Below are 23,887 nucleotides of genomic sequence, written 5' to 3'. Positions count from 1 at the left end.
TCTGTTTACTCACTGTGTGTGTGTGTGTGTGTGTTTGTGCCACTGTTTGTTCACGAGTTTGAATAACAATAAAGTGTGAGGGAGATTTGAAAAGCGCACATGAAAACATATCTAAGAAATTTAGTGACATTTGATCATGTACAGATGTGTATGTGTGTGTGTGTGTGTGTGTGTGTGTGCGTGTATGTGCGTGTGCGTGTGTGTGACTGCTTGTTCACACAACTTTAATTAAAAATAAAGCATGTGGGAGACTTGAAAAGCACATGTGAAAACACATCTTGGAAATTTAGTGAAATTTGATCACGTAAAGATGTGCAATGTGTCTGTATGTGTGTGTGTGGGTGCGTGTGTGTGTGTGTGTGTGTGTTTGTGTATGCTGACATTACCAGCTGTTAATCATGTTGTTTATCTTGATGAGTCTTTCCCGTTAAGCGGCTTTTGCAGTCAGGCTTATGGTAGAGTTTCAAATGGGTCAAACCCACACAGTGGCGTGCGCCGTGGCGCCCTGAGATAAAGATCAATTGTTTTATATATGCTCACAAATATTAGTTTCAGGGATATAGAATTATCTGTGTGACATTTTTGCTCGAACACAATACCACAGCAATCATTCAATAAATATTCCATTTAAAGTTGATAGCAGTAAAGTGTAATTTCTAAAATTCATTTTTTATCTATAACGCTTATCCTGCACTCAGGGACTTGGGGGGGGCGGAGCCCATCACAGCTGTCATACGGCAGGATGGCATACTCTGGACTGGTTGCTAGGCGATCACGTGTCCGCATGTAGAGACATACAACCATTCACTCACTCATTCACATCACTAAAGGACTTACAACCATTCGCACGACATATAGAGACCCACAACCACTCACTGTCGTTCACACACCAACATGGGAGATGTTGGGTTTTAAGGCCGGTTATAACATGCTAATAACCACCATCGGACCAAACAAGTGTTGGTTAGTTAATTGCACATGAATAAGAAAAACACACACATGTCAGACACGATCAGTCTTCCATGTCGGCTGATTGGCGTTACGCTGCGTGACGTTTGCATCATAAATGTCAACACCTACAGGATGTTAGTGTCTCTACTGGGAACGCAAATTAAAAAAAAGATTACTTTTACTTTTACCAGAAACACCCTTCTGTTCAAAACAAGCCGATAGACTATTTTGTGCGCTTACGTACGAGAAAAGGGCAATTTTTTTGAGAAAAACCACAAAATTAAATGAGAGATCCCTCAAAGCTAGCCACATTTTTGCTTAACTCGTAGCTAAATCCAAAAAGTCCCACACTGGAAACCTCAGGTTTCACACTGAGTATTAATTCATTAAAAACTATATTATTAACTATATGTATTATATGTACTGTGTTAGAGTCTCATTTTGTGTCATTTTGGTTGGTGGTGTGCCCCAGGATTTTGAAAATGTAAAAAAAGGCTCAAAAAAGGTTGAAAATAACCTTTACTGTGGAAAATACTAATACAAATGAATGAGCTAGACTTGAAGCTACAAGGGAAAAACTGGTTTGTCCATGAAATGTAAAACCAAGCTGGTTTTATTTTCAAAGCAAATGTCAGATGAGTCTGATATGTACCGTTTACAAATCGTTTTTTTTTTTAAATTTTTTTATGTATATCGTATCTTGTGGTGACCCGGCCCGTCTGTCAAATTTTAAAAGTCAATCTGGCCCCTGAGCCAAAAAAAGTTTGCCCACCCCTGGTCGAAGGGGAAAGCATGCCAGCAATCAGCCGTCATTGCCCAATCTACACTGAGGCTCCTCTCACTATTTCAACAGTAAATATCAAAATCCAGTGATTTTGAAAATAAAAAAAAATAAAAAAATTGGTGCAGTTAAATGACAAATGCATTTATAGGCCAAATCACTGATAAATAAAACCATTTTATTTTTTTTTTTTCATTTTAGAGTTCATTTAGACTTGCATTTTGACGGCCTCTCCTGCCTCCACTGACCGCAACCATTTGCTATCTCATTAAAAGGTTAAAAAAGAAATACAACCATTCACCCTCTCATTCAGACTTCATATAGGCACAAAAAAAAACATTCATTCTCTCATTCACATGTTCATGCAATTTCGGGTCACCGGATCGTGGGAGGAAACCAGGGCACACGAAAAACATGCAAACTCCAAAACGAAAGGAAACGAACCAGGAACCTGGGACACCGATTATTAAAAAAAAAAAAAAAACAATGAAAAAGGATAAAGTAAAATACGGGGCTGGGGGAGTGAAGAAAAACAGCACAGTTTGGAATCAAGCGGCGTTAGCCACGTCATCCTGGATTGACAGTCCAGCTAATAACAGAGAACTTTCCAGATGACACGGCTCGACGGGCACGCTGCCCCGGACATGATTAAATAATTAGACCAAACAGATGCTGATCAACAGCGACACCGGGGAAGCCACCATCCCCCCGACAGCTGGTTCAAGTGGGTAAAAATGGGCGTCCACTTTTGCGTTACGGCATGTCGTCACGGCGAGGATTGCAGAAAAACACCCAGGTGGATTGAGGTTGCCCTGACCGACCAATGAAACGTGTGTGTGTAGGTGTTACATTACATTATATTAGTCATTCGGCAGACGCTTTTATCTAAAGCGACTTACAAAAAGTGCAGTTCAGTCACCAAAGATCCAAAGTACCAGTAGTTGGAAGTCAGAAGTGACCACTTAACCAAATAGCCATCTCAGAACCATATACATACATAAAATTCATTTCATCGTTAATTTTTTTTTTTTTATTCCGGAGGGGTTTGGGGCTAAGTGCGATTAGCAGGGTGGTGCTTGGTGAAGAGGTATGTTTTCATCTCACGGCGAAAGATGGGTAGCGACCTCGCTGTTATAATTTTCGGGAGTGTGTGACCAAACCGTTAGTTCACCCTTTTCCTATAAGAACTTGGATGATGACGGATAATCAGATTCTGAAAATCTCCCATTGTACTTTTTTTTGGATTGTCCATTATTTGCATCTCCTCTCAGAGAAAATAGGCCAGCATGGCGGCCCCTATTGCATAGCAAGAAGGTCCCCGGTTCAATCCTGAAAGGAAACTTTTGCATGACACCCCACATTGCTCAGACATGTGAATAACAGTGAAAGTTTTTCAATTCTCTGTGTGACGTATGACTGAGCAAGTGTATCTCGGCCAATGACAGCTGGGCTAGGCTCCGAGTGCAGGACGAGCCTAATCGATGATGAACGAATGAACGGCGTGCGCGCTCGTGAGAACACAAATCAGCCGGCAGGATCGGGAACCGGACGGCAGACAAACCCCTGTGGATTTTGCCCCGAAACTCACGGCCGTGTCTCCGCATCAGGGGTTAAAGGAGGGATTGAATTACACACCTATTCCAACCTCAATCCCTTTTCGGGATTGAAGGGCATCCGATCGGAAGTGTGAGTTACGACACGCTCGGCTGCGGACAAATCATTGCGATTGACAGCTGGGCCGCTCGGCCCTGAGCCAGCGCGACGACTTATGGCCTGAGAAGCCATGTCGACCAGTTGAGGGAGCGTCGCGTACGGTGTTGCACCATATGCCATAACTACAGAGTATTATGGGGTACATTGGACGGCGGCGGCTCAGTCGTTTTCTTTTTCGTTTTGGCTCGGGGATCGGAGCGTGGAAGGTGTCGTTCCACCTCGTCAGCGCTGCCGGGGTGCCTTTGCGCAAGGCACCGCCCCCTACATTGCTCCCTAGCGGCTATGCTAGGTAACCCCCTCCCTCCGTGACCTCTCCGGCCATAACTTTCCTGTCGGGGAATGAGTGGAAAACATACCGTCACATCTCATGACCTTTCATAAACTGGCAACGTCTCCTCCCCTTCGCACCATAGCTCAGCTTTACAATGCTCTAGTTGCACATTAGTTTGTTTCATGGAAGCGCCGCCCTGGCTTTTCCGCCGGAGCAGTAATCCGCTGGCAGGAGCGGGAGGAGCAGCAGAAGGGCGGAGGGGGGTTGGGGGTGGGGGGTGGGGGGGGTGGGTGGGGGGGGAGGTTCTGGCCCTGCGCTTGTCTGTTGGCTCGCTTTGTGGCGGAAAATCGAAAGGCTTTTCAATTACAGACTTCAGTCAACAGTCGAGCCTGTGAGTGAGGAGGACGAGAAAATTGATTTGATTGGACGTGTGCAGAATGACCCGAGTTGGTACATACATTAATTCATTCATTCATTCATTCATTATCTATGGTACTTATCCTGCTTTCAGGGTCATGGGGGCACTGGAGCCCATCCCATCTGTCATCGGGCAGGAGGCAGGGTTCAGCCTGGACCCGTCACCAGATGATCATAGGACGTATACAACCATTCGCACCAGTGATGTGCAGTCAGGGGAGGCAGGAGAAGCCGTGCCTCACTTGTCAACCTTGGAAAGAAAAAAAATGTTGAATGAAAATATAACAAAATGGATATATTTATCACTAATTTGCACTATAAAGGTATTTTTCATTCAACTTAACCAGTTTTAGGTTGTATTTTATTCAAAATGTCTGGATTGCAGCGAGACATGTAGTGAAGCCACAGACTGTTGAGCCTCAACATCGATATCCATGAGTCGCTATTAAAATGTTTAAACACTTTTTCCGTATGAATTACATTTGCAATGTACTGTGATTTTTTTGTCAACAACTGTATGTGTGTTACTAGTTTCTTATGCTGAGCATTCATAAAACGACTGTGAAGCGTCACTAGGTGAGGCACGTAGTTCTTCTGCCTCACCAACCATGACCCTCCCTGCACGTCACTGCTCGCACATCATATATAAACATACAACCATTTACTCTTTTCCGATGGGGTTAAATTTTACCGCGTTCACGTCAAGAAATCTACAAATAAATTTATATGTGTCAACCACAGTGATTGCAGGTTGTCCCTCACGCTATAATACCATGCTGTTACTGCTGTATAACCAGTCAGTGGGATCGTGAGCTTCCCCAGTTAGGAAAAAATAAAAATCGTCAAAGAAAGCAATTTTCTGGCTCAAATTGATTGATCGATCAATAATCTGTGCGGTTTGCACCAGGTTTGACTGCTGACCCTGCTTGTGGATTTATTGAATGGAAGCCACCCTTGTAAATATTGTATGGTGACTGTCTGGAGATCCTGGGGCGAGGTTTTCTCCTGGCTTGGTTTGGTCTATTGAGACAGAAAAAGAATTTGGAAAGACGCGGTCGAGCCAGAGCCAGAGCTACTTGGAGCTTCGGAAAGAAATGAAGAAATAAGTGGCTTCTGTGACAGCTGCTGCATCTCTCTCGTGCTAATGTTGTTATCAATATCAGGTTATTACACAATACATACAATATCAAAGTATGATATGATTAAAAAGTATGCCAGCGCCTTCTGAATGTCACTGAAGTGCATTTACAGTTACAGTTAAAATCGGTAAAAATGGCTTTTAAAAGACCCCCAATTATCACATAGTAATAAATGGATTGTTATAGGTATTACAGAGTAATAAATGCGTTACAGAGCATCATATGTTTCAGTTATCGATGATGAATACGAACCATTTTCGCACACACACACACACACACACACACACACACACACACACACACACACACACACACACACACACTTCGGTGCCTCCATGCGCACGCTCGCACGCAATGACTCTTTTGCGCGCTCTCGCGATTCGGGAGCGCGCCCGCCTTTGTTTTGTGTCACCAGTGGAGCGTAACCGGGCTGGCGCGTCTGATGAGGTGGGTGTGTGTGTGTGTGTGTGTGTGTGTGTGTAGGGGGTGGCGATGTGTGTTTGTGTCAGTGTGTACGAGCGAGTGTGTGCGTGTGAGTGTGTGAGAGGAGAGTGCAATGAGCAAGTGAGAGGGCGATCCTGCAACTCCCGGGGAAGTTTGGGTTGTCAACGGGAACCGGCGGCGGATCCATGAGCGGGAAATCCAGACACAGAGAAGACAAGGACCATGGTGCCAAAGGTGAGCACGCACACGCACACGCACAAGCAGGGATGCCATCCAAAACCCGTTGCTTCCCGATAGATGATGGAGATGATGCTTCAGATGTCTATACGATAAAAAGTAGTCATAAACACGTAATTAACGCGTAATTAACGTGTAGAAACGCATCGCTGTTAAAAATTCTTAGTTTTTTCTTGCAGCTTTACTTCGAATCAAGAAAAAATTAGAAAAAAAAACAATCGGGGTGTTTGTTTTTTTATCTTTCCCACGACACCTTGGGATTGACATGTTCAACATCTTGTGTATTGTAAAAAAACTAAACGAAACTGTGACGAGGTATTATTTTCAATATATTTCCAATATATTGCTGTCACCAATTCGTTCCCAGACTGCAATATAAATCGCCGCAAAGGCACATGGGATACTACCATTACCATGGAGACAACAAAAAGGGTTGCATCCCTGAGCTGCAATATTCATAATGTCAGCATGCTCATTCACAAAAACAGGAAAGAGAGAGATAGATGGTGGTTCTGCAGACATGGTGAATTATACGTCGATTCAAAAGCCAATTAAAGCTCAGCAGTGAAACAAACCCAACAACAACAACAAAAAAAAAATCTGATTTATATCCCTGATCAATAGACTTGGAGTCGAACCCCCGGTGGAATCCATGAAGGTCCATCCCGATGCTGTTATTGCTTTATAAGTCACTTAAATGAGCCGCAGGAAATATAGGACCTTATAAAGCATCGCAGGCTCCGGGTTCAGCTCGAGAAAACACGGCAATGATGTAATTACACATATATTACAGGTATACGCCCAAACATAGATAGATAGATAGATAGATAGATAGATAGATAGATAGATAGATAGATAGATAGATAGATAGATAGATAGATAGATAGATAGATAGATAGATAGATTCATGGACACACACACACATAGATACATACATATATGCACCACCACACATACACAAACATACATACATACATGCATACCATGCATAACCTAAAGTATGCATGCATACATACACACATGCAAACATATATAAATATATGCATACATGCATACATACAAATATACATATATACAAACATGCATATATACATTCATACATGCATAAGATAACAAAAGGTAATTTAAATGACTAACTGTGAGTTAGTCACAGTGAGTGACAGTTCAGGCTGATTTGGGCTTCAGTACCCCCTCCCCTGTGCAGGGTAAGCGATATAGAGAATTATTGTATGAATTTAATGTATTTATGTGCATGTGTGTGCCTATATTCTCATACACACACATACATATGCAAAAATTACAAACTAGCCTGGTGATGCTGCTCCTAAAATTAGTGGACAGTCGTTTGTAGGGTGAGTCCTCCTGAGTCAGTCACTGAGGTGCAGTACGGTCACGGCACCTCTTCGCGTATATTATTAAAATGGTTTCAAGGATTAGGTTTAGGCTGTGCGGGAACTCATTAACATCTTGTTCCTATTGAGTTTAACCTTTAAGAGTGGATTAAAACTATTCATGCATGTGTGAGTGAGTGGGTGTGGGAGGGAGGGGTGGAGATGCTGAGTGTAAACAATAAGCAAAGGGTTCCTTCTGGAGGTCGTGCTGTTAATTAACTCTAAAACGCGGCACGCCGATGTGGCTGCGCTGCATTTAACGTCCATCCAGTTTCACAACAAGACACTTCTGATTCATTAACATACCGGAAGACGGTTGAATTATCATATCAGTATAATGCACAACGCACACACACACACACACACACACATACATACATATATATATATATACACACACACACACACACACACACACACATATATATATATATATATATATATATATATATACAAAACTTAAACATTTTTTATGATAAATCTCAAAATCCCAAACTTTTAGGGACTGAATAAAAAACTAATATCGTAGTAAATATAGTAATAATATAGTAAATAACAAAAATTAAAAATGAAGATATTTATGAAAAATATAGATGAATACATGTATAAATAAAGATATAATATGTTTATAGTTGTGTAAATATAGATAAAATATTAAAACATAGATAAAAAGTTAAGATAAATAAATGATCCACACATGGCGGCGCTACTGAATAATAAAACCGGAATAAAGAGAAGAGAGTAACTGGACTAATTGTCAAAGAGTCAAAGAGCAAGTGTGTGAAAACAAAGATAAAGATACACATGCATGTTCATGCATTAGTAGACCTGTTACTCACTGGCTAACTGGAGGCTAAAGTTTTCTTTTTAATTTTCTCAGGATTTCATCTTCAGTTTCATGCAAAAGAACATTTTGGATGAAATAGATGGCTGCTCCTTTTCTGCATTTTCTCATGTCTCATGTAGTGATTTACTCAAGGTCTGTGTGTGTGATCCATTTACTGATCTTGCTGTTATGCTCCTTGTTTTTACTTAATTTGTTTCAAGTGATTAATGGCGCCCGAAGGACACGCTATGAATTATCCGCTGCAGCGCAGGCTGTCTGCATAAACATATGACATGTTTTCCCTTTATTGTTTGGCCCTCTGGAGGGACCGGGTGTTCAATGTCATCAAAAATCTGATTTAATAACGCCCCCCCTCCCGATGACAGGCAGAGTCTGACTCTAAGTACATGAGCCAAAGATATCGACTTGGAAAAGACACAATATGACAGAGTGCGTGACGCGTTTTCCACAAAGAGATAATAAAAGTCAACTGTTGTATATCTGAGCGTTTTCAGACACACATCTGCGTTTAAGTCGCATTATTATAACTATTCAGCTTGAATCCACATTGTTAAACGTTGCCACAATATGCTTATAAATCGCATCAGCGCACAATAATCATTTAATAATAACTAAATATTCAGTTTAATCCCAGCTACCCTCCAGGCAACGCACGAATTTGGCGCCATCTAGCGGCAAAACGTAGAATTACACAAATGAATTGTCAGCTGAGACACACTCATCAAGCTATTTAATTTTCTTTTTCTAAACACACATTAGATATTGGATGCTGGCTTTCAGCCCGGGATATTAGTGGAATTGCAGATGCTGATCTACAATGGCAGAGCTGTTTCAGGAGGTCCTGGGAAGTAGTTTCTTCAAAACTATGGTTTGAGTTCAGTTGAGGCCAAATAAAGAAAGAGCAGAAATGTGTATATCTGTGTGTGTGTGTGTGTGTGTGTGTGTGTGTGTGTGTGTGTGTGTGTGTGTGTGTGTGTGCGTGTGTGTGTGTGCGTGTGTGTGTGTGCGTGTGTGTGTGTGCGTGTGTGTGTGTGTTTGTTTGGTGGGTCAGCCATCTCGATCTAATAAGGTTACATCCAGATCTCAGGAAGCCAAACCCAAGTGATACAATTAGGTGGGCAAAAACAATAATTAGATTATTCCTTAGGGAAAAAAAAAAAATCTCCTTTTTTTTTTAAAAAAAAAAACAAAAAACAAAAACAAAACCGATGTAAAGAAAACAGAACGAGAAGCAAATTCAAGTCAGATCATTTACCAGGTTGTTTTTAGTTTTTAATCAGTTTTATTACTTTAATGCCTCTTTACTTTTTCAAATTGCTGAGTGCAAACATTCCCCTCCCCGTATCCTCAGCAGCTTTCAATGCGCGCCCTCAAACGCATCGCGGGCCGCGGCGGTAGGCCTACGCCCTGCAATCTTCGATACTTTCAGATTCCTGCTTGTTTTGTTGCGTAATGGACTGATAGTACAAGCCTGTCTGCGTCGTCCGGGTGTAATAATTGTGGTTACTATATAATGTACAATGATGGCGCGCATGGAGGAAATCCTACAGACCCATCGAGTTACTAATCCATTAAGATCCTGCGTGTGTGTGTGTGTGTGTGTGTGAGTGTGTCGCTGCTCTTCCCTTTACTTTCTCCGTATTTTGTTACCTTCGACGCTGGTGTGAACCACCTCAACATCCACCCCTCCCGCTCCTGCCATTTAATTTCCTGTAAGTTTGTCGGTATCTCAACGCCATTATCTATAGTTGCGTCACATCTAGTCGTTGACACCAAATTAGATATTCAATTTCAAGGCGGCTTGTATTTTCTGGCTCAGTAGTTCCATCAGATTGAAGTGGATACTGAGTGCATCATTTTCTATGTATTTTTGTGCACTTCTTAGATGGCCAAGGGAATTGGACCGGTTTTTAGAAAAAAATGGAATTTCAATATCGCACTAATACCGGTTTATAACAATTTAATTACGGTTGTTTTACTTGTCATTGTACGATGTTCTTTTGTTTGTCTCATCTCGGTCCATTAGGGGATTGTTTGGTCTTCGTACGGGTTTTAAGGTTCGAATAAAGGAGAGAAAAATGAAACAGAGATGCTAATACGATTTGGTCATTTGGTTTATTTTTGTGCTTGAAGGCTGCGGCCGACGCAGTGAGTCACGAGCACGGAGGCAGCGTTTTACGCAAGAGAGTCGTATCCGGGATATTATATTTCATCCATAGTATATTTCACTTTTCACTCACTCCGTAACCGAATTACGGCCCCTGTTTGTCAGTTAGTCGATAACTGAGTTTTTGGAAGTTTCGCTCGACCTTTGACGATGAGATTACAATGAAAACAGACGATCCATAAAAACTGTAAATGCAATAAAAAAGACAAATCCAGAGAACGCAGATGACAATAATGAAGAATAAACATGAAAAAAATTGAGAAAAGGCAGACGGCGGTGGGTTTTTGGGGCCGGGATCTGAACTGTTGCACGTTCAAGAGTGTCTGACTTTCGAGCTTGGGGTCAAAGGTCATGAACAAGACTCAGGAATATTAAAACAGGGAATTGATATTAAACACTTGTGAAAGCTACAGAGGATACGGATATTCTATATTAATGTTAATTTACTTGGATTATTTGCCAGATTATGTGCATTTTTAACATTTATTTTTCCTTATTATTCGTAATTTATTTGTAATTTTCTTTTTAAATATTGTTATACATAAGAAAGCGGCATCACTGATCTGACCTTTGAGTAAACAAACAAGTAACCAAACACATAGATAGATAGATAGATAGATAGATAGATAGATAGATAGATAGATAGATAGATAGATAGATAGATAGATAGATAGATAGATAGATAGATAGATAGATAGATAGATAGATAGATAGATAGATAGATAGATAGATAGATAGATAGATAGATAGATAGATAGATAGATAGATGTTATAACACCCATTCATAGACACATAGATTAATAAGTTACTACAGAATTCCAGCTATTAAAGAATTATATTTTGTTGACCGTCCAGTATGTTTCCTTCATAACAATAAAATAATGGACGCAATACGTACTCTCATAATGTAACAGGATACTGGAGAGTAATTCTCAACTGGGCTGATGAAATTAGACATTGAGGTTATTTTGTGACACGGCGGTGTTACATTCCATCACGGCCGTTTTATTTTGGTTTTGTGTTATAAATATATAATGGGGACGAGTTTGACGTCAAAAGTGACAGAGGGAGGTGTGGGGGGGGGGGGGGGAGCACCTGAGAGTAGTCAGACCTACTGGACGTAGCTCTTTTGCTCTCTCTCTCACACACACACACACTCACACACACACACACACACACACACACACACACACTCACACACTCACAGCCAGGCCCCCCTCTCGGACAGCTCCTCTGATTTGGGAGCAGCCTCCTGGCTCCCTCCCTCTCACATTGTGCCAGATCAGCGGGGCCTTGACATGAATCATTAATGGTCGCTTCCAACAGCTTAATGGCCCATAATGTTCTGTAATGATCTCCCGTCAACGCCACGTGCGCGGCCTAATGGATCCAATGCCGTGGAGAATTGTCCACGAGAACTTCGGTAATTCCTCCTCTTTTGGCGGAGCGGCGCATAACAGGAAGTGCGGGAGGCCGTGAGCACAAGGCTCCGGAGCTCAGCGGGCGCAACATGACTTTCCCTCTCCGTCGATCGACCTCAGGTAGGACCGGAGGGATCCGCCGTTCCTCTAACCGTGTCAATTTCAACCTCTTTTTAAGTTCTTTCTGTCCAGATCTAGCGATAGAAATCAAAACTCTAAAAAGACCTGAGTTGAAAAAGGCCGTTACAAATAAAATAGTTCCCGGACGTCAGGAGGGGGGGGATACTTTTCCTAGAGTAGAATGACGAAATTTGTAAAAAAAAAAAAAAAAAAAATCAGGTGACCTTTAGCCGGGCGCTGTCCCCGGTGCTGAAAGCAGCCAGGGGCGCGTCTCTCCATCCAAAGATAAATACTTCCACCTCCTTTTCTCAATGCCTTTCCAAACTGAATTCACAGAGATTCTCAAATTCTCATTTAAAAAAAAAAAACAAAACAAAAAAAAAAAAAAACTCAAAACTTTTTTTTTGTGTTAAATATAGACTAGACCAGGACTTTTGGCCACGTCTTGAAACTGTTTAAAAAAAAAAAAAAAAAAAAAAAAAGGAGAAAGGCGAGCCTTACTGCTACCGCAGTTGTTCATCGAATTGAACTTTAATATAAAAATAGTGCTATGGTGGTGTTCCCATATGGGATCTGGAAGGTGTCTTGCTTATCGGAATAAATTTGGTTGACTGAAGATTGAACAGCCAGATGTTATTTATTCATTATTCTTATAATAGGAGAACCTAAATAACATAATCGTATATCCCTATTTCTTGCTGTGCACTGTGTAAAGTCCTTTTCTCTCATGCTGAACTCCCTCTGGGTCAACCTGCGTCAGTTCCCAGACTCGCCTTTAGGGGACGGAAAGGGCAGCGGCCAACTGATGAACTCTAAAACACTTCAAATAACTTTAAAAATATATTCACATTCATCAAGTTTGATCTGGTTTTTTGCACTAATGTACTTGTAAAGTACACCTGAATATTTGGTATTTGTTGCCATCAGTGAGTGATGTGGATGATGTGAAAAAGTACTTCTTTAATTCTGGACATTTGGCTCATAAAGATCTTTCAGGGCTTTATATATTCGAGAAAAATATAGTCCAATTGTATTTATTTACTGTTATTTTATTTGGATTAACATCTCACAGCAAATTCTTTGCTTAGTGATGAATTCAAGTAGATGATAAATATCCAGTATTACAGATATTTACATAAAACACACATGATATGAATTCACTGCTGCAATTTAAACTCCCTGGTGTTTGTTTGTTAAAATATTCTTATTATATATTCCTTAGTTGATGTAAAAAAGAAATGCCTGAGAGACCGCTGGGGTCTGTAAGACATTCCTTTTTTTCCAATATACAATATATAATACAATGTAATATACATATGTTATTGCTCTGTTTGGAGTTGGGATTAATAATTTGCTTTTTTTAGAGATTATTTTATAGATTTTGAGGTGATTATCTTTCCAGTCTGAGCGACATCCCTGCTTTATTTTGCCTATTTTTCCAAATTAATCTATTGTAGATCATTTCCCGCTATTTCAGGTGAAAACCGTATCCCTTTTTTCAATTTTATTACTTTATTTTAAGTTATGATCTATATTAATCTGTCTATTTTTGATTTGTTTACTCAATCCAGGTAATTTCTTACTAGGAACTGGTTCTCTTAATGATTAAATTGAATTTTTTTTTTTTACATTTTTGGTTATTTAGGGGGTCATTTCACCCATCTCGTCTTTCACTACTATTATTATCATTATTATTATTATTGTTGTTATTATTTTTATTATTATTATTTAGTCCTTTTCTAGGCTGCCTTATCTTAAAGGTCAATTTATCATGTCTACTACTCGCCTATGATTCCATGAATATTACAACAGTGATGCCGTTTTCCTTAAAGGCTTGTAGTTTTAGAAACAGTCAAGCGAAGCAGCAAATACAGAAAGTGAGCGGTAAATAAGTAAAGAAAAACAGCTGATATTTGTTGACTATCCCGATGAACTCGGACCCGGGACCAGGAAGTAGCCGTTAGCCGATCGGAGCGGGATCACGTGACTCACCGGCCTCTCCGAGGGGGGTCTTACCTCCGGAGTCCCAGAGACGCCTGTGGTTCCACCACATCTCGCAGGTCCTGACCTCTGACCCCGTCCACGCCATCCGTCGCCCTCCGGTCCTCGTCCCGCTCCTCTCCTTTAACAGCTCACCTCCTCCTCCCGTCCCTCCGGCCATCCATCTCCTCCTCCGGGAGGACGGGGGTGCAGTCGTGCATGCAGAGGGGCCTCCTGCAGCCTTGGTGTGTGTGTTTGTATATTGGATGTGTGTGTGTGTGTGTGTGTGTGTGTGTGCGGAGGGGGGGATCTGGCAAAGCAGCTCCTCTTCCTCCTGCACGCTGCACCCTCGCAGCAACGGCGGAGCTCTGCACCAAAATAAGGGGAGAGCCCCTCCTTTCCCACTCCTGCTCTTCCTGGCTGTTCCCTCTCACGCATGGAGGAGACCCTCCACCTCCACCTCCACCTCCACCTCCACCCTGTTGTTACTGCTCCTCCACCTCATTTGCCTCCATGACTCTTCATCAGCCCACAGGTGATCCCTCATCCTCCTCTCTCCACTCTCTGAAGACCCCTGGCAGCCCATTCTCTCCCTCCTCCTTCATTCATCACTCTCTTTTCACAATTAATGCGAATGTGTGTGTGTGTGTGTGTCTCTTCGTCACACTCCAGTATCTCACACTCCACCAACCCTCCCCTATCCCACCCCATAATTCCTCCCCTCATTCATATAATCACCCCTCCTCTCCCATTTCTGTTGACCCCCCCCATTCCCACCCCCTCCACGCAAACCCACGCATCTGTATTCAGGTAACGCGCCACGTGGATGGTTTTAGGGCTACAGGTGCTCCCCTCCGCCGCTACACCTCCCTCCTCACGCACATCCCGCCCGTTAACGCGCGCGTGCACACCCGTGCAGACGCCACCGTGCGTGTGCGTGTGCGTCTCTCTCTCTCCCCCCCCCCCCTCGCTCTCTCCCGGCGGGGCGGTGCGGGGCGGGGCGGGCCCCGGCCGCAGCAGCAGCAGCAGCGGCGGCGGCAGCAGTTCTTCCATGGCCGGCGCGGCCGCACCGTGAGCCCGGCGCCCGGCGGGGCGGCCCCACGGCGCGGCTACACGCGGCGACCGAGCCCACTCCGCGTGTCCGTGTCACGGAGCGGCGCAAAGGAGCGGGAGGAGTACAGCAAGCGGCGGCTGCAGCGCAGACATCACAACAAACCCCTTCAATCCTCCGGCTTTTTGTGGTTTTTTTTGGGGGGGGTTGCGGGGGGAGGGGGTGCGGGGAGGAGGATGAGCTGTTGATTCGACACCGGATCCCCACGCACACGCGGGAGGAATCACCCGGGTGAGAGGGAGGAAGGTGGGAGGGTGGGAACGGGGGGGGGGAAGAGGGAACCAGCTTTCCCCCCCACCCCCTTTACCCCCCTCCACCCTCCCGTGGGAGGGAGGAGGGGTTGGGGTGGGGGGTGGCGGTGGCGGTTGCGAGGCGTGTTTCTACCCCCCCACCCCACCCCACACCCACCCCACCACCTAGACTCCCACGGAGTCCGCGCCCCCGGATGGAGGATTTTGACCGCCGCACCGAATCACGGATGACCGCCGGGCTGCTGCGGCGGCCGGCGTGCGATGCGAGCTGAGCCGTGGGCGGTGTAAACCCCACGCCACCCCACCACCACCACCACCACCCCCACACCCACGACACGCACCACCACCACCACCACCACCCCTCCCACTCAAGGACCGGGACGCGCAGCCTCGCTTCGCCTCCCCGCGGGGAGCATGTCTCGGGCGGCGGCGATCGCCAGTTCGCTCATCCGTCAGAAGCGCCAGGCGCGGGAGCGGGAGAAGGCGAACGCCGGCCGCGGTGGAGGAGGAGGCGGCGGCGGCGGAGGAGGCGGCGGCGGCGGCGGCGGCGGAGGAGGAGGAGGAGGAGGAGGAGGTGGCGGTGGAGGCGGCGGTGGGAGTCCGAGCAACGGCAAGGGCGCCAACGACAAGCCGAGCAAGTTGAACGTCTTTTCGCGTGTGAAATTGTTCGGTTCGAGGAAGAAGAGGAAGAGGAGGCGGCCGCCAGGTCTGTGCGTGCGTGTGTGCGTGCGTGTGGGTGGAGAGCAACATCTCGACCATTTTCACCATCACCTCCATCCTCCGCGTTCTCTCATCACTTCACCTCCTCCTCCTCCTAAAGTGCGTTATTACGCGTTAATAACTTTGTATCGTCCCGACGCTGAAGTGAAGGTGGGGGTGTTTTTTAGCGCGGGGGTGGGGGTGAACCTGAAGTAAACAGAGCGGGAACTTGAAATTATTATAATTGAAAAAAAAAAAAAAAGCTGTGTTTTCCTGGTTTTGTGTGTGTGTGTGTGTGTGTGTGGCTCCTCCAGGCCCCTGGGAGACACACGGGGCCTCTTGACACTTCTGGATTTTTTGATAGATCATACTCGATCACATGACTGCGATGAGAAATGAGGGCTAATCTCTCCTCCTCCTCCTCTTTCCTCTTCTTTCTTTCCTCATGTTCTTCTCAGAGCCCCAGCTAAAGGGCATTGTGACCAGGCTGTCCAGTCGCCAGGGCTTCCAGCTGCAGATGCAGCCTGATGGCACCATAGACGGCACCAAGGATGAAGACAGCACATATGGTAAGTGTTTGACCTTCTTTGAGAAAGTAAAAAAAAAATTACAAATGTATAAACAAAACAGGTGACAATCCATCAATCCACATTTCCACCCTGTTTTCTTTTATTTTTTGTTGTTGTCGTTGTTGTTGTTGCTATATTCCCTGAAACTGTTCATTTGCACGAAACAAGCGTCCAAAAAAAAAAAAAAAAAAATCAAAAAAAGTTGTTAAAAATGACCCCAAAAATCCTTAAAATCTGTAAATTAAAAAAAAAAAAGTATTGACTGGATTAAAAAAAAAAAAAAAAAGTTATTTCTGTATAATCAAGTCAGATCCAGACACGAGGGTCTGGGATATTCACTTTGCTCTCCAGCTCCTCTGAGAGTGACGGCCGAGTGGGTCGGCGGCGCAACGAGCGTGAATTTGGTTTTCACCTCAGCCGGCCCCGACCCCCCCGCCAGACCTCCAACCCCGCAAGCCTTTTCGATAGCAGACTCAATTCATCAGCCTTGAACCAATTAGGATGCGTTTTTGAGACAGGCCTCAGCCCCGAGGAGGGAAAAAAAAAAAAAAAAAACATCTCGAGATCGGGGAATTTGATCTCGGTCGCAGGAACACATGTCGAGTGTTAATTTAATTTGTAAACAGGTTGGGTTCGAACCCCCCCTCCCCCCTTCCCCCCGGCGCTGAATCGGCTGCACCCTATTTAATCTGTGTTTGCCGTTTTTTTTTTCTTCCCCTTTTGAGCAAAATAATCGATTATGCGTCCAGTTCAATGCCCAAATCCTGGAAAGCTTGAAATATGAGCCTTGAAGGGGAAGGCTGGTGAATGGATTTCACCCCCTCCACACACACACACACACACACATGCATGCACACACACACACGCGTGCAACATTTGATTGATAAGGTTAATTCAATTCTGTTGTCGCGGTTCAGACGCCGATCGCTCTCCCGCACATTTGGCGTCGCCGGTTATCGCGCATCAATCTCAGCTGCTTCTCGGGGGCCACCAGCTGCCGTGAGAGGAAGGGACTGAGACGGCGACGGGTTGTGGAGGGTCGAGGCGGATTTTCACGAAAAGCGCCGCGTACATGGAGTCAGACCGGGGACGATCGATACTGGTCATTATGGAGAACCCGGCGTTCTGGACCACTATAATGAAATGAAGGCCTGACTCATCAGACCGCCCTCGATAATTACGTGGCTGTTTACTGTACGCTAAGACGATATATTATCACACTCGCCGGCCCGGTCGCTGACCTTTACACCTCCTGCGCCGTCCTTGTGACGTTACTTTGTATTTTTTTTTGTTTTAAACTTTCCCCGGGCGTGGCAAAGTTCAACAGAGAAGCCGAACACCTCTCGATGAACGCCGACGCCCGACGAACCCTAGTTTTACATTGACATTTTATGGCTTTTTATGGAATTCAAATATTCTTTCTTTTCTTTCTTTCTTTCTTTCTTTCTTTCTTTCTTTCTTTCTTTCTTTCGTCACTGTATCAAAGACTATCTCGCATCAGCCTATTGCAGAATTAGTCCCGGTAACTCAATCCGTATGATAGAGTAGAATAGATACGGTAATGAAAAATGATCTTGTTTAATTAGTAATTGGTCCGGTAATAGTACAAGTAAGAATTAAATTACATTTTTCCTTCTCCATCCCCTCAGACTCAGATACAGGTGTGTAATTACATACTTATTACTTAATAATAACAATGAGAATGGCATGGGTTCAGCTCAGTGCTTAAACCTCTTCCTGTTTTTGCAGACTGTCTGTACCTGCAGTGGAACACTCTCCCGTAGCGCAGTGCATCCGTTTTAAGCATCAATCCCTTTCGTTTGACATTAATCGGTGCAATTATTGGAAACTTTCTTGAAAAAAAAAAAGTCTCTCGTTGGATATTTAAGCTCTGTAATCTCGTTTAATCACGACTGGCTGTCGACGTCGATTTCCGCTGTGAGTTTTAAACGAGTGTTGTCATAGAGGCGCCTTGAAAATTGATTGAGATGCCAAACATCAGCAACGGAGGTCGTGAACCAACACGCTAATTTTTCAGAAAAAATCTAACATTTCGTGACCACGGGATGGATTTTGCCGTTATTCTTAAACCGCTTGTTCTGAAATCGTCCAAAACTGCAATCGGATTCTTTACGCCGCGTGTTGTTCACCGTCGTGCGCATCTTACATAATCCATCACCTCCATCCACCGGACGCACGCCTTCGCTCACGTCTTGGGAGAGCGATATAAATACCCGAAGTGGTTTGGTGAAAAAACAGCTTGTTTAAATAAAAGGGGAAAAAAGAAAATTGAATCAAGACACAGAATATTCATGAATATTCAAATATATGCATACATATATATACAGTATTTGCAGATCTTCCCTCTATGCATCCTGGTGTTTAAATGTGTGAAATGATAGCGGCGCTGTGTGAATAACTTGAGAAAAAAAAAAAAACACGCACATCTGCTGCCCAGTTAGCGATGGGTGCAGGATCAGAAGTATCGACTGAATAAAGGTTTAAAAAAAATCTGCACACCAGGAGTGCTACAAAAATAAGGATAGTTCATTTTACATAAAGAAAATTTAGAACAGCGTGACGTTTTGAGCAAAAATACGCTATTCAGATAGCAATGATGCAATTTGAAGATAATGTTGAAATGGAATGATATATCTAACAAAAGGTGCAAAAAATAAAAATAAAATGGGTTAGAATCAATCACCTGACGATTCCCTTTAAAAATGGTGCCACAATAACTTGTTTTTTGAACGTATTTTGGTAAGCATCTGAGGAAGAGCGTATTTTTGCTTGTGACATCATGCTGTGATAAATTTTCTTTACTCTATGTAAAATAAACTATCCTTAGTTTTGTAGCACTCCTGTTGTCCAGGTTTTTTTTAAACCTTTATTCTCTATGTAAATTATCTTTAGTTTTGGAGCAGTCTTGGTGTGCCGTGTGAATAAGTGACATTACTTCCTTCGACTGTTTAAATAATCCTTTACAAAAAAAAAGAATTGGGTTCATTTGATCATTTTCACCTTTTCCTCCCTGCAGTTGACCCCCTGACCTCTGACCTCTGACCCCTGACCCCCCCTCATCCTTGCCACCATGTCTGTTAAGATCATGTAATCGCAACGAATGCCGTGCCGTCAATGATGGGGATTATTCTCTGTTTCTCTCTGTGGGTGCACTTTGTTTGCCGTGTGTGTGTGTGTGTGTGTGTGTGTGTGTGTGTGTGTGTTCTCGTGTAGCTGTGTTCAACCTGATCCCGGTGGGGCTTCGCGTGGTAGCAATCCAGGGTGTCCAAACGAAACTTTACCTGGCAATGAACAACGAAGGCTTCGTCTACACCTCTGTAGGTCACCGCACACACACACACACACACACACACTCACCCACACGCACACAAAAGATCGAATTATTTGAAATCCATTGGCATTAAAACAATTCTATTCAACCCGTTTGGTGACCGCAAACGGAAAAGACCAAATTAAACAAAACAAGCACTAAGCTGGGTGAAGCAAACATCCCTTCATTTTTCCCTTTTTTTTTTAAGTTTAGTGCTTTTTTTTAATCTAAAGAGGGGCCGTTCAGGGCGGAGTGGGACTACGTCAGGGATCACCTTCGAGCCTCCTTCTTGTCCGCAGCGGTGGAGGACGAGCTGATGGACGAGGTTAGACAGGAATTGCCACGATGTCTCCCGATGACTCCCATCCATGGCGAGAGGAAACATCTCCAGAGGTGGAGGTGGAGAGTTGAGGAGGAACAGTGAAGCTGCAGGGAGTGGAGATAAAGATTTTAAGTACTGTTGGGTCAACAGACCAGAGCGATGGTGTGTGCAAGAAGGTTGGAACAGGTGGAGAAAAGTGTCAGGGGTGATGAATGAGGATCAGTCAGAAGGAAAGATGAAGATGGTGGTGAGACCGGAGATGATGTCTGGGTTTGGAGACACGGACAAAAAGATTGTCAGCAGAGCTAGAAGCAGCATGAATAGGATCAGGAAGGAGTCCGTCAAGAAGGACAGCATGTGTCAGATGTTTCGGAGATGGTTTGGACGTGGACGGAAGAGGGAGGGTGAAGATCTGGGCCAGAGGGGAGGATTATGGATGGAGTGAAAGAGGGCATGAAGTTAGTTGGTGTGAGAGAAGAGGACGTCCTTCAGAGGACGTCTGAAGGGAGCGGCAGAAAGGAGAGGAAAAAGATCTGAAGAAGGGCTAATTTCTCAGGATTAAAAAGCAAATGGGCCGCGGCTTTCGAGGGCCCGGCCTTCGACTCCGGGTCGGGCGGTCGGAGGGTCTGCGTTTGCGATCCCGTGGTGGCTTCAACCCTCCGAGGCGCCCGAGCCTCCCCGATCCGTCTCCTGCTAACCTTGGCTTTCCGGGATCGATTTCAGATCATCCCTTTTGTTTTCTCCCCGCGCTCATTCTTTGATAGCGGGATCGCTCCGTGCCTATTTCCACCGGCCTCCCGATGCTCGCACGGTTGCGTTTCCCCCTGACTGCCAGTGCACTTAGGTCACCGCCGCGCTCGCGATGTTCTCAAGACGCGCCGAGAGGTGGCGTAGGCCAGGGCGAAATGCATTAAGTGTCTCATTTAGTGTCGGAGTGGACAATGGCGGCCGGTGCCGGTGTAGTACCCGGGGAGGAATCAACAAAAGTAACATGCGCTTTTAAGTCCCGACTCCGAGACTGGATGATTAAATCGGAAAAGATAAAAGAGGAATCGGGAAACGTGTAATAACAGCTGTGCCGGGCGTCCTGCAGGCACGCAAACCTCCACCTTATCTGTCCATCGCCTCCTGTCTGGGGGCGTCACCTGCTATCCTTTGCTTCATCTCTGCACCACATATTACACGTACACACTAAACACACCTGCGTGTATATTTATAGTGATTCTATTTTAGGATTTACAGACGCCGGGTGCAGACGGGAGGAACCCCGTCATGAACTCGACCCCCATGACAAAATATCCTACCGGATAAACGGAAAGAAGGAGCGTTTCTTTCCATATCTTTCCGTTTCCCCCAGCAACCGGGGCACCATCTTTATCTCAGTGGGCTGGTTGGTATTCAGGGGAGTAGCCGGTTGCTATGGAGATGCAGGAATAAGGAAATGCAAATGTCAGCTGTCTTAAGTTGGCGCAGTTTGTTCCCGGGGAACCGGCCGAGATAATGATTCAAGAGTAGATCAAGTGAAGCTACTTGGATGGTTACGGAAGAATGAATGAACACCTTTTAATGGAGTCACCGTCACCGGCTCGTCTCCTCCGCCCTCCCCGGCCCGCGGTCTCCCAAGCGAACGCATCCTTCTCACACCGGGTTTCTCCACAGGAACATTTTACACCGGAGTGTAAGTTCAAGGAGTCGGTGTTTGAGAACTACTACGTCACCTACTCCTCCATGCTGTACAGGCAGCAGGCCTCGGGCCGGGCCTGGTACCTCGGACTCAACAAGGAGGGCGGGATCATGAAGGGGAACCACGTGAAGAAGAACAAGGCCGCTGCACACTTCATACCGAAACCGCTCAAAGGTAAGGCCACGATGCTTGAGAGTAAGATGTCCGACAGGTGGGCGAAAGTTCGGTTCGTCCTTGAATGCATCTGGAAGATCATTTCTTTACTCGATGGCAAACCCCGCTCTCCGGCTGGAGCCTATCTCTGCTGTCCTCGGGCGATAGGCGTTCACTGGTCGCCATGTGGCTCACAGGGCCACGTATAGAAACATACAGCCATTCACATGTCATTTAGAGACACGGCCATTTACTGCTATTCTCGTCATATACTGTAGATCAGGGGTCCCCGATCCGGTGCCGGTCTGTAAAGAAAAACTTCTTGGTACAAATTATATTTTTTTTTTTTGCCACAGAAGCACTAAAAGCCCGTGTTATGTTTACAACCGCATAGCTTTGTGAGGCGGGGTTTTCTGCACTGACAGCCATCAAAACAGGCGTAACACAATTCGAGTGTCACTGTCTCCCGACGCCCCCAAATTGGACTGTCTAGTAGCGGGAAAACAAGCCCAGGGCTCCCACTGACTCTACATTTTGGTGAATTGATATTATAGTGCAAAATGATTGTTATTGCCTAATATAAAATGTGTAATCATTGTATTCAAATTAAATACTGAACTGATTACGTTTTTATTATTTGAACCCCCATGCCTCTAACCGGTCCGTGGTAAAAAACTGGTCCCTGGTACCAAAAGGTCAGGGACCGCAGGTGTCGATAAACAACATAAATACAACCATTCAGATGTCATATAGAGAAAAAAAGCATTTACTCTAATTCACACATTAGAAACACATTCACATCAGAGACATGCAACTATTCACCCTCTCATTCACACGTCATATAAAACAACCATTCACTCATTCGCATGTCATTTAGAGACATATTCACCCTGTCATTCTGGGGCAATTTAGGATCTCAAGTGAACCTGCATGTTTTTGGACCGTGGAAGGAAACCAGAGGAAACCCACGCAGGCTGAACCGCGGTGAACATGCCACACAGAACGGGCCAACAGTCAGAATCGAACCTCAGCACTGTGCTTCTGTGGCGCCTGTGAAATAGAAACAGATGCAATAAAATCACCGACTACAAGGGAGGAACTAAAAAAACTGTATCAGATGTATATCGGTACATCTTTAGAGCGTAGCCCTGGATTGCATGATGACTCGCGTGGAAAGGGGGTCGCAGGGCACGGCCAATCAGGATCATTTTTATAAACTATTTATAAACCCCGTAGGGCTCCTTATCTCGTCCGAGATGCTGCCTTAATGCGACTCTCAGCTGCTTGATCTGATTTTCCGTCCCGCAGCATTAAGGGGTTCTGGTTTGCTCTTCCTCTTCTCGTCAATATTAGCGTTTTTTTTTTTAAAAAGGGCTCCAAGCCCCCTTTTTTGTTTTTTATAAAACACACTAATGAATAAAAAAATTAATAGAAACTATGTGTGAGCGCCGTGCCATAATGGGGTCATAGTTTTATATCTTTCTAAGGTTAAAAATGAAATTAACGCTGTCAAGGGTAATAAATAATCATATGTTTAATTAACGGTTGTTTTTTTTTCCCCCCGCAGTGGCCATGTACAGAGAGCCGTCCCTCCACGACCTGACAGAACTCTCACGGTCAGGCAGCGGCACACCGACCAAGAGCCGCAGCGCTTCGGCCTTACTTAACGGCGGCGGGAAGACGCCCAGTAACAATGACTTGTCCTAGCCCTCACACACAAACACACACACATTCATTTACACACACACACACACACACACACACACACAGATCTCAGGCCGAAATGCCCATACATCGGACAGGTGAGGGGCAGGAGGAGGCGGCGAGGAGGTAGAGGAGGAGCAGAAGGTGTTCTTCCACCTGACGGAGCACACTGTGACTGACTGTG

The 23,887-nt window shown here is 44.7% G+C and overlaps 1 protein-coding gene across 3 annotated transcripts; it reads left to right on the top strand.

The window, feature by feature from the left end:
• Positions 1 to 5,794: 5,794 nt before the first annotated feature.
• fgf13b (fibroblast growth factor 13b) lies at positions 5,795 to 23,867 on the top strand. 3 transcript variants are annotated; one of them, XM_086176555.1, is made up of 5 exons: positions 5,795 to 5,950; positions 16,399 to 16,509; positions 19,744 to 19,847; positions 21,822 to 22,020; positions 23,567 to 23,852. In XM_086176555.1, the coding sequence occupies exons 1-5, from the start codon at positions 5,902 to 5,904 to the stop codon at positions 23,704 to 23,706; spliced, it is 603 nt and encodes a 200-aa protein (XP_086032681.1). In that variant the 5' UTR covers positions 5,795 to 5,901; the 3' UTR covers positions 23,707 to 23,852. The 3 variants fall into 3 exon arrangements, with proteins under 3 accessions (XP_086032681.1, XP_086032682.1, XP_086032680.1); XM_086176556.1 differs by lacking the exon at positions 5,795 to 5,950 and adding an exon at positions 11,737 to 11,899; XM_086176554.1 differs by lacking the exon at positions 5,795 to 5,950 and adding an exon at positions 15,328 to 15,947 and having other exon boundaries at positions 23,567 to 23,867.
• Positions 23,868 to 23,887: the final 20 nt, after the last annotated feature.

Source organism: Fistularia commersonii, chromosome 29 (genome assembly GCF_037954325.1).
Source record: "Fistularia commersonii isolate RoL2024-O1a breed Wild chromosome 29, RoL_Fcom_v1.0, whole genome shotgun sequence".
Taxonomy (NCBI): Eukaryota; Metazoa; Chordata; class Actinopteri; order Syngnathiformes; family Fistulariidae; genus Fistularia; species Fistularia commersonii.
Note: the sequence above shows the minus strand (reverse complement) of the source record. Positions and strands in the feature narration are given on the sequence as shown.

Coding starts and splice junctions, on each gene's coding strand:
- fgf13b (XM_086176554.1), top strand. CDS start 15,656: ATGTCTCGGGCGGCGGCGATCGCCAGTTCGCTCATCCGTCAGAAGCGC. Junction 16,510..19,743: donor GGATGAAGACAGCACATATG/GTAAGTGTTTGA, acceptor GTTCTCGTGTAG/CTGTGTTCAACCTGATCCCG. Junction 22,021..23,566: donor CATACCGAAACCGCTCAAAG/GTAAGGCCACGA, acceptor TTCCCCCCGCAG/TGGCCATGTACAGAGAGCCG.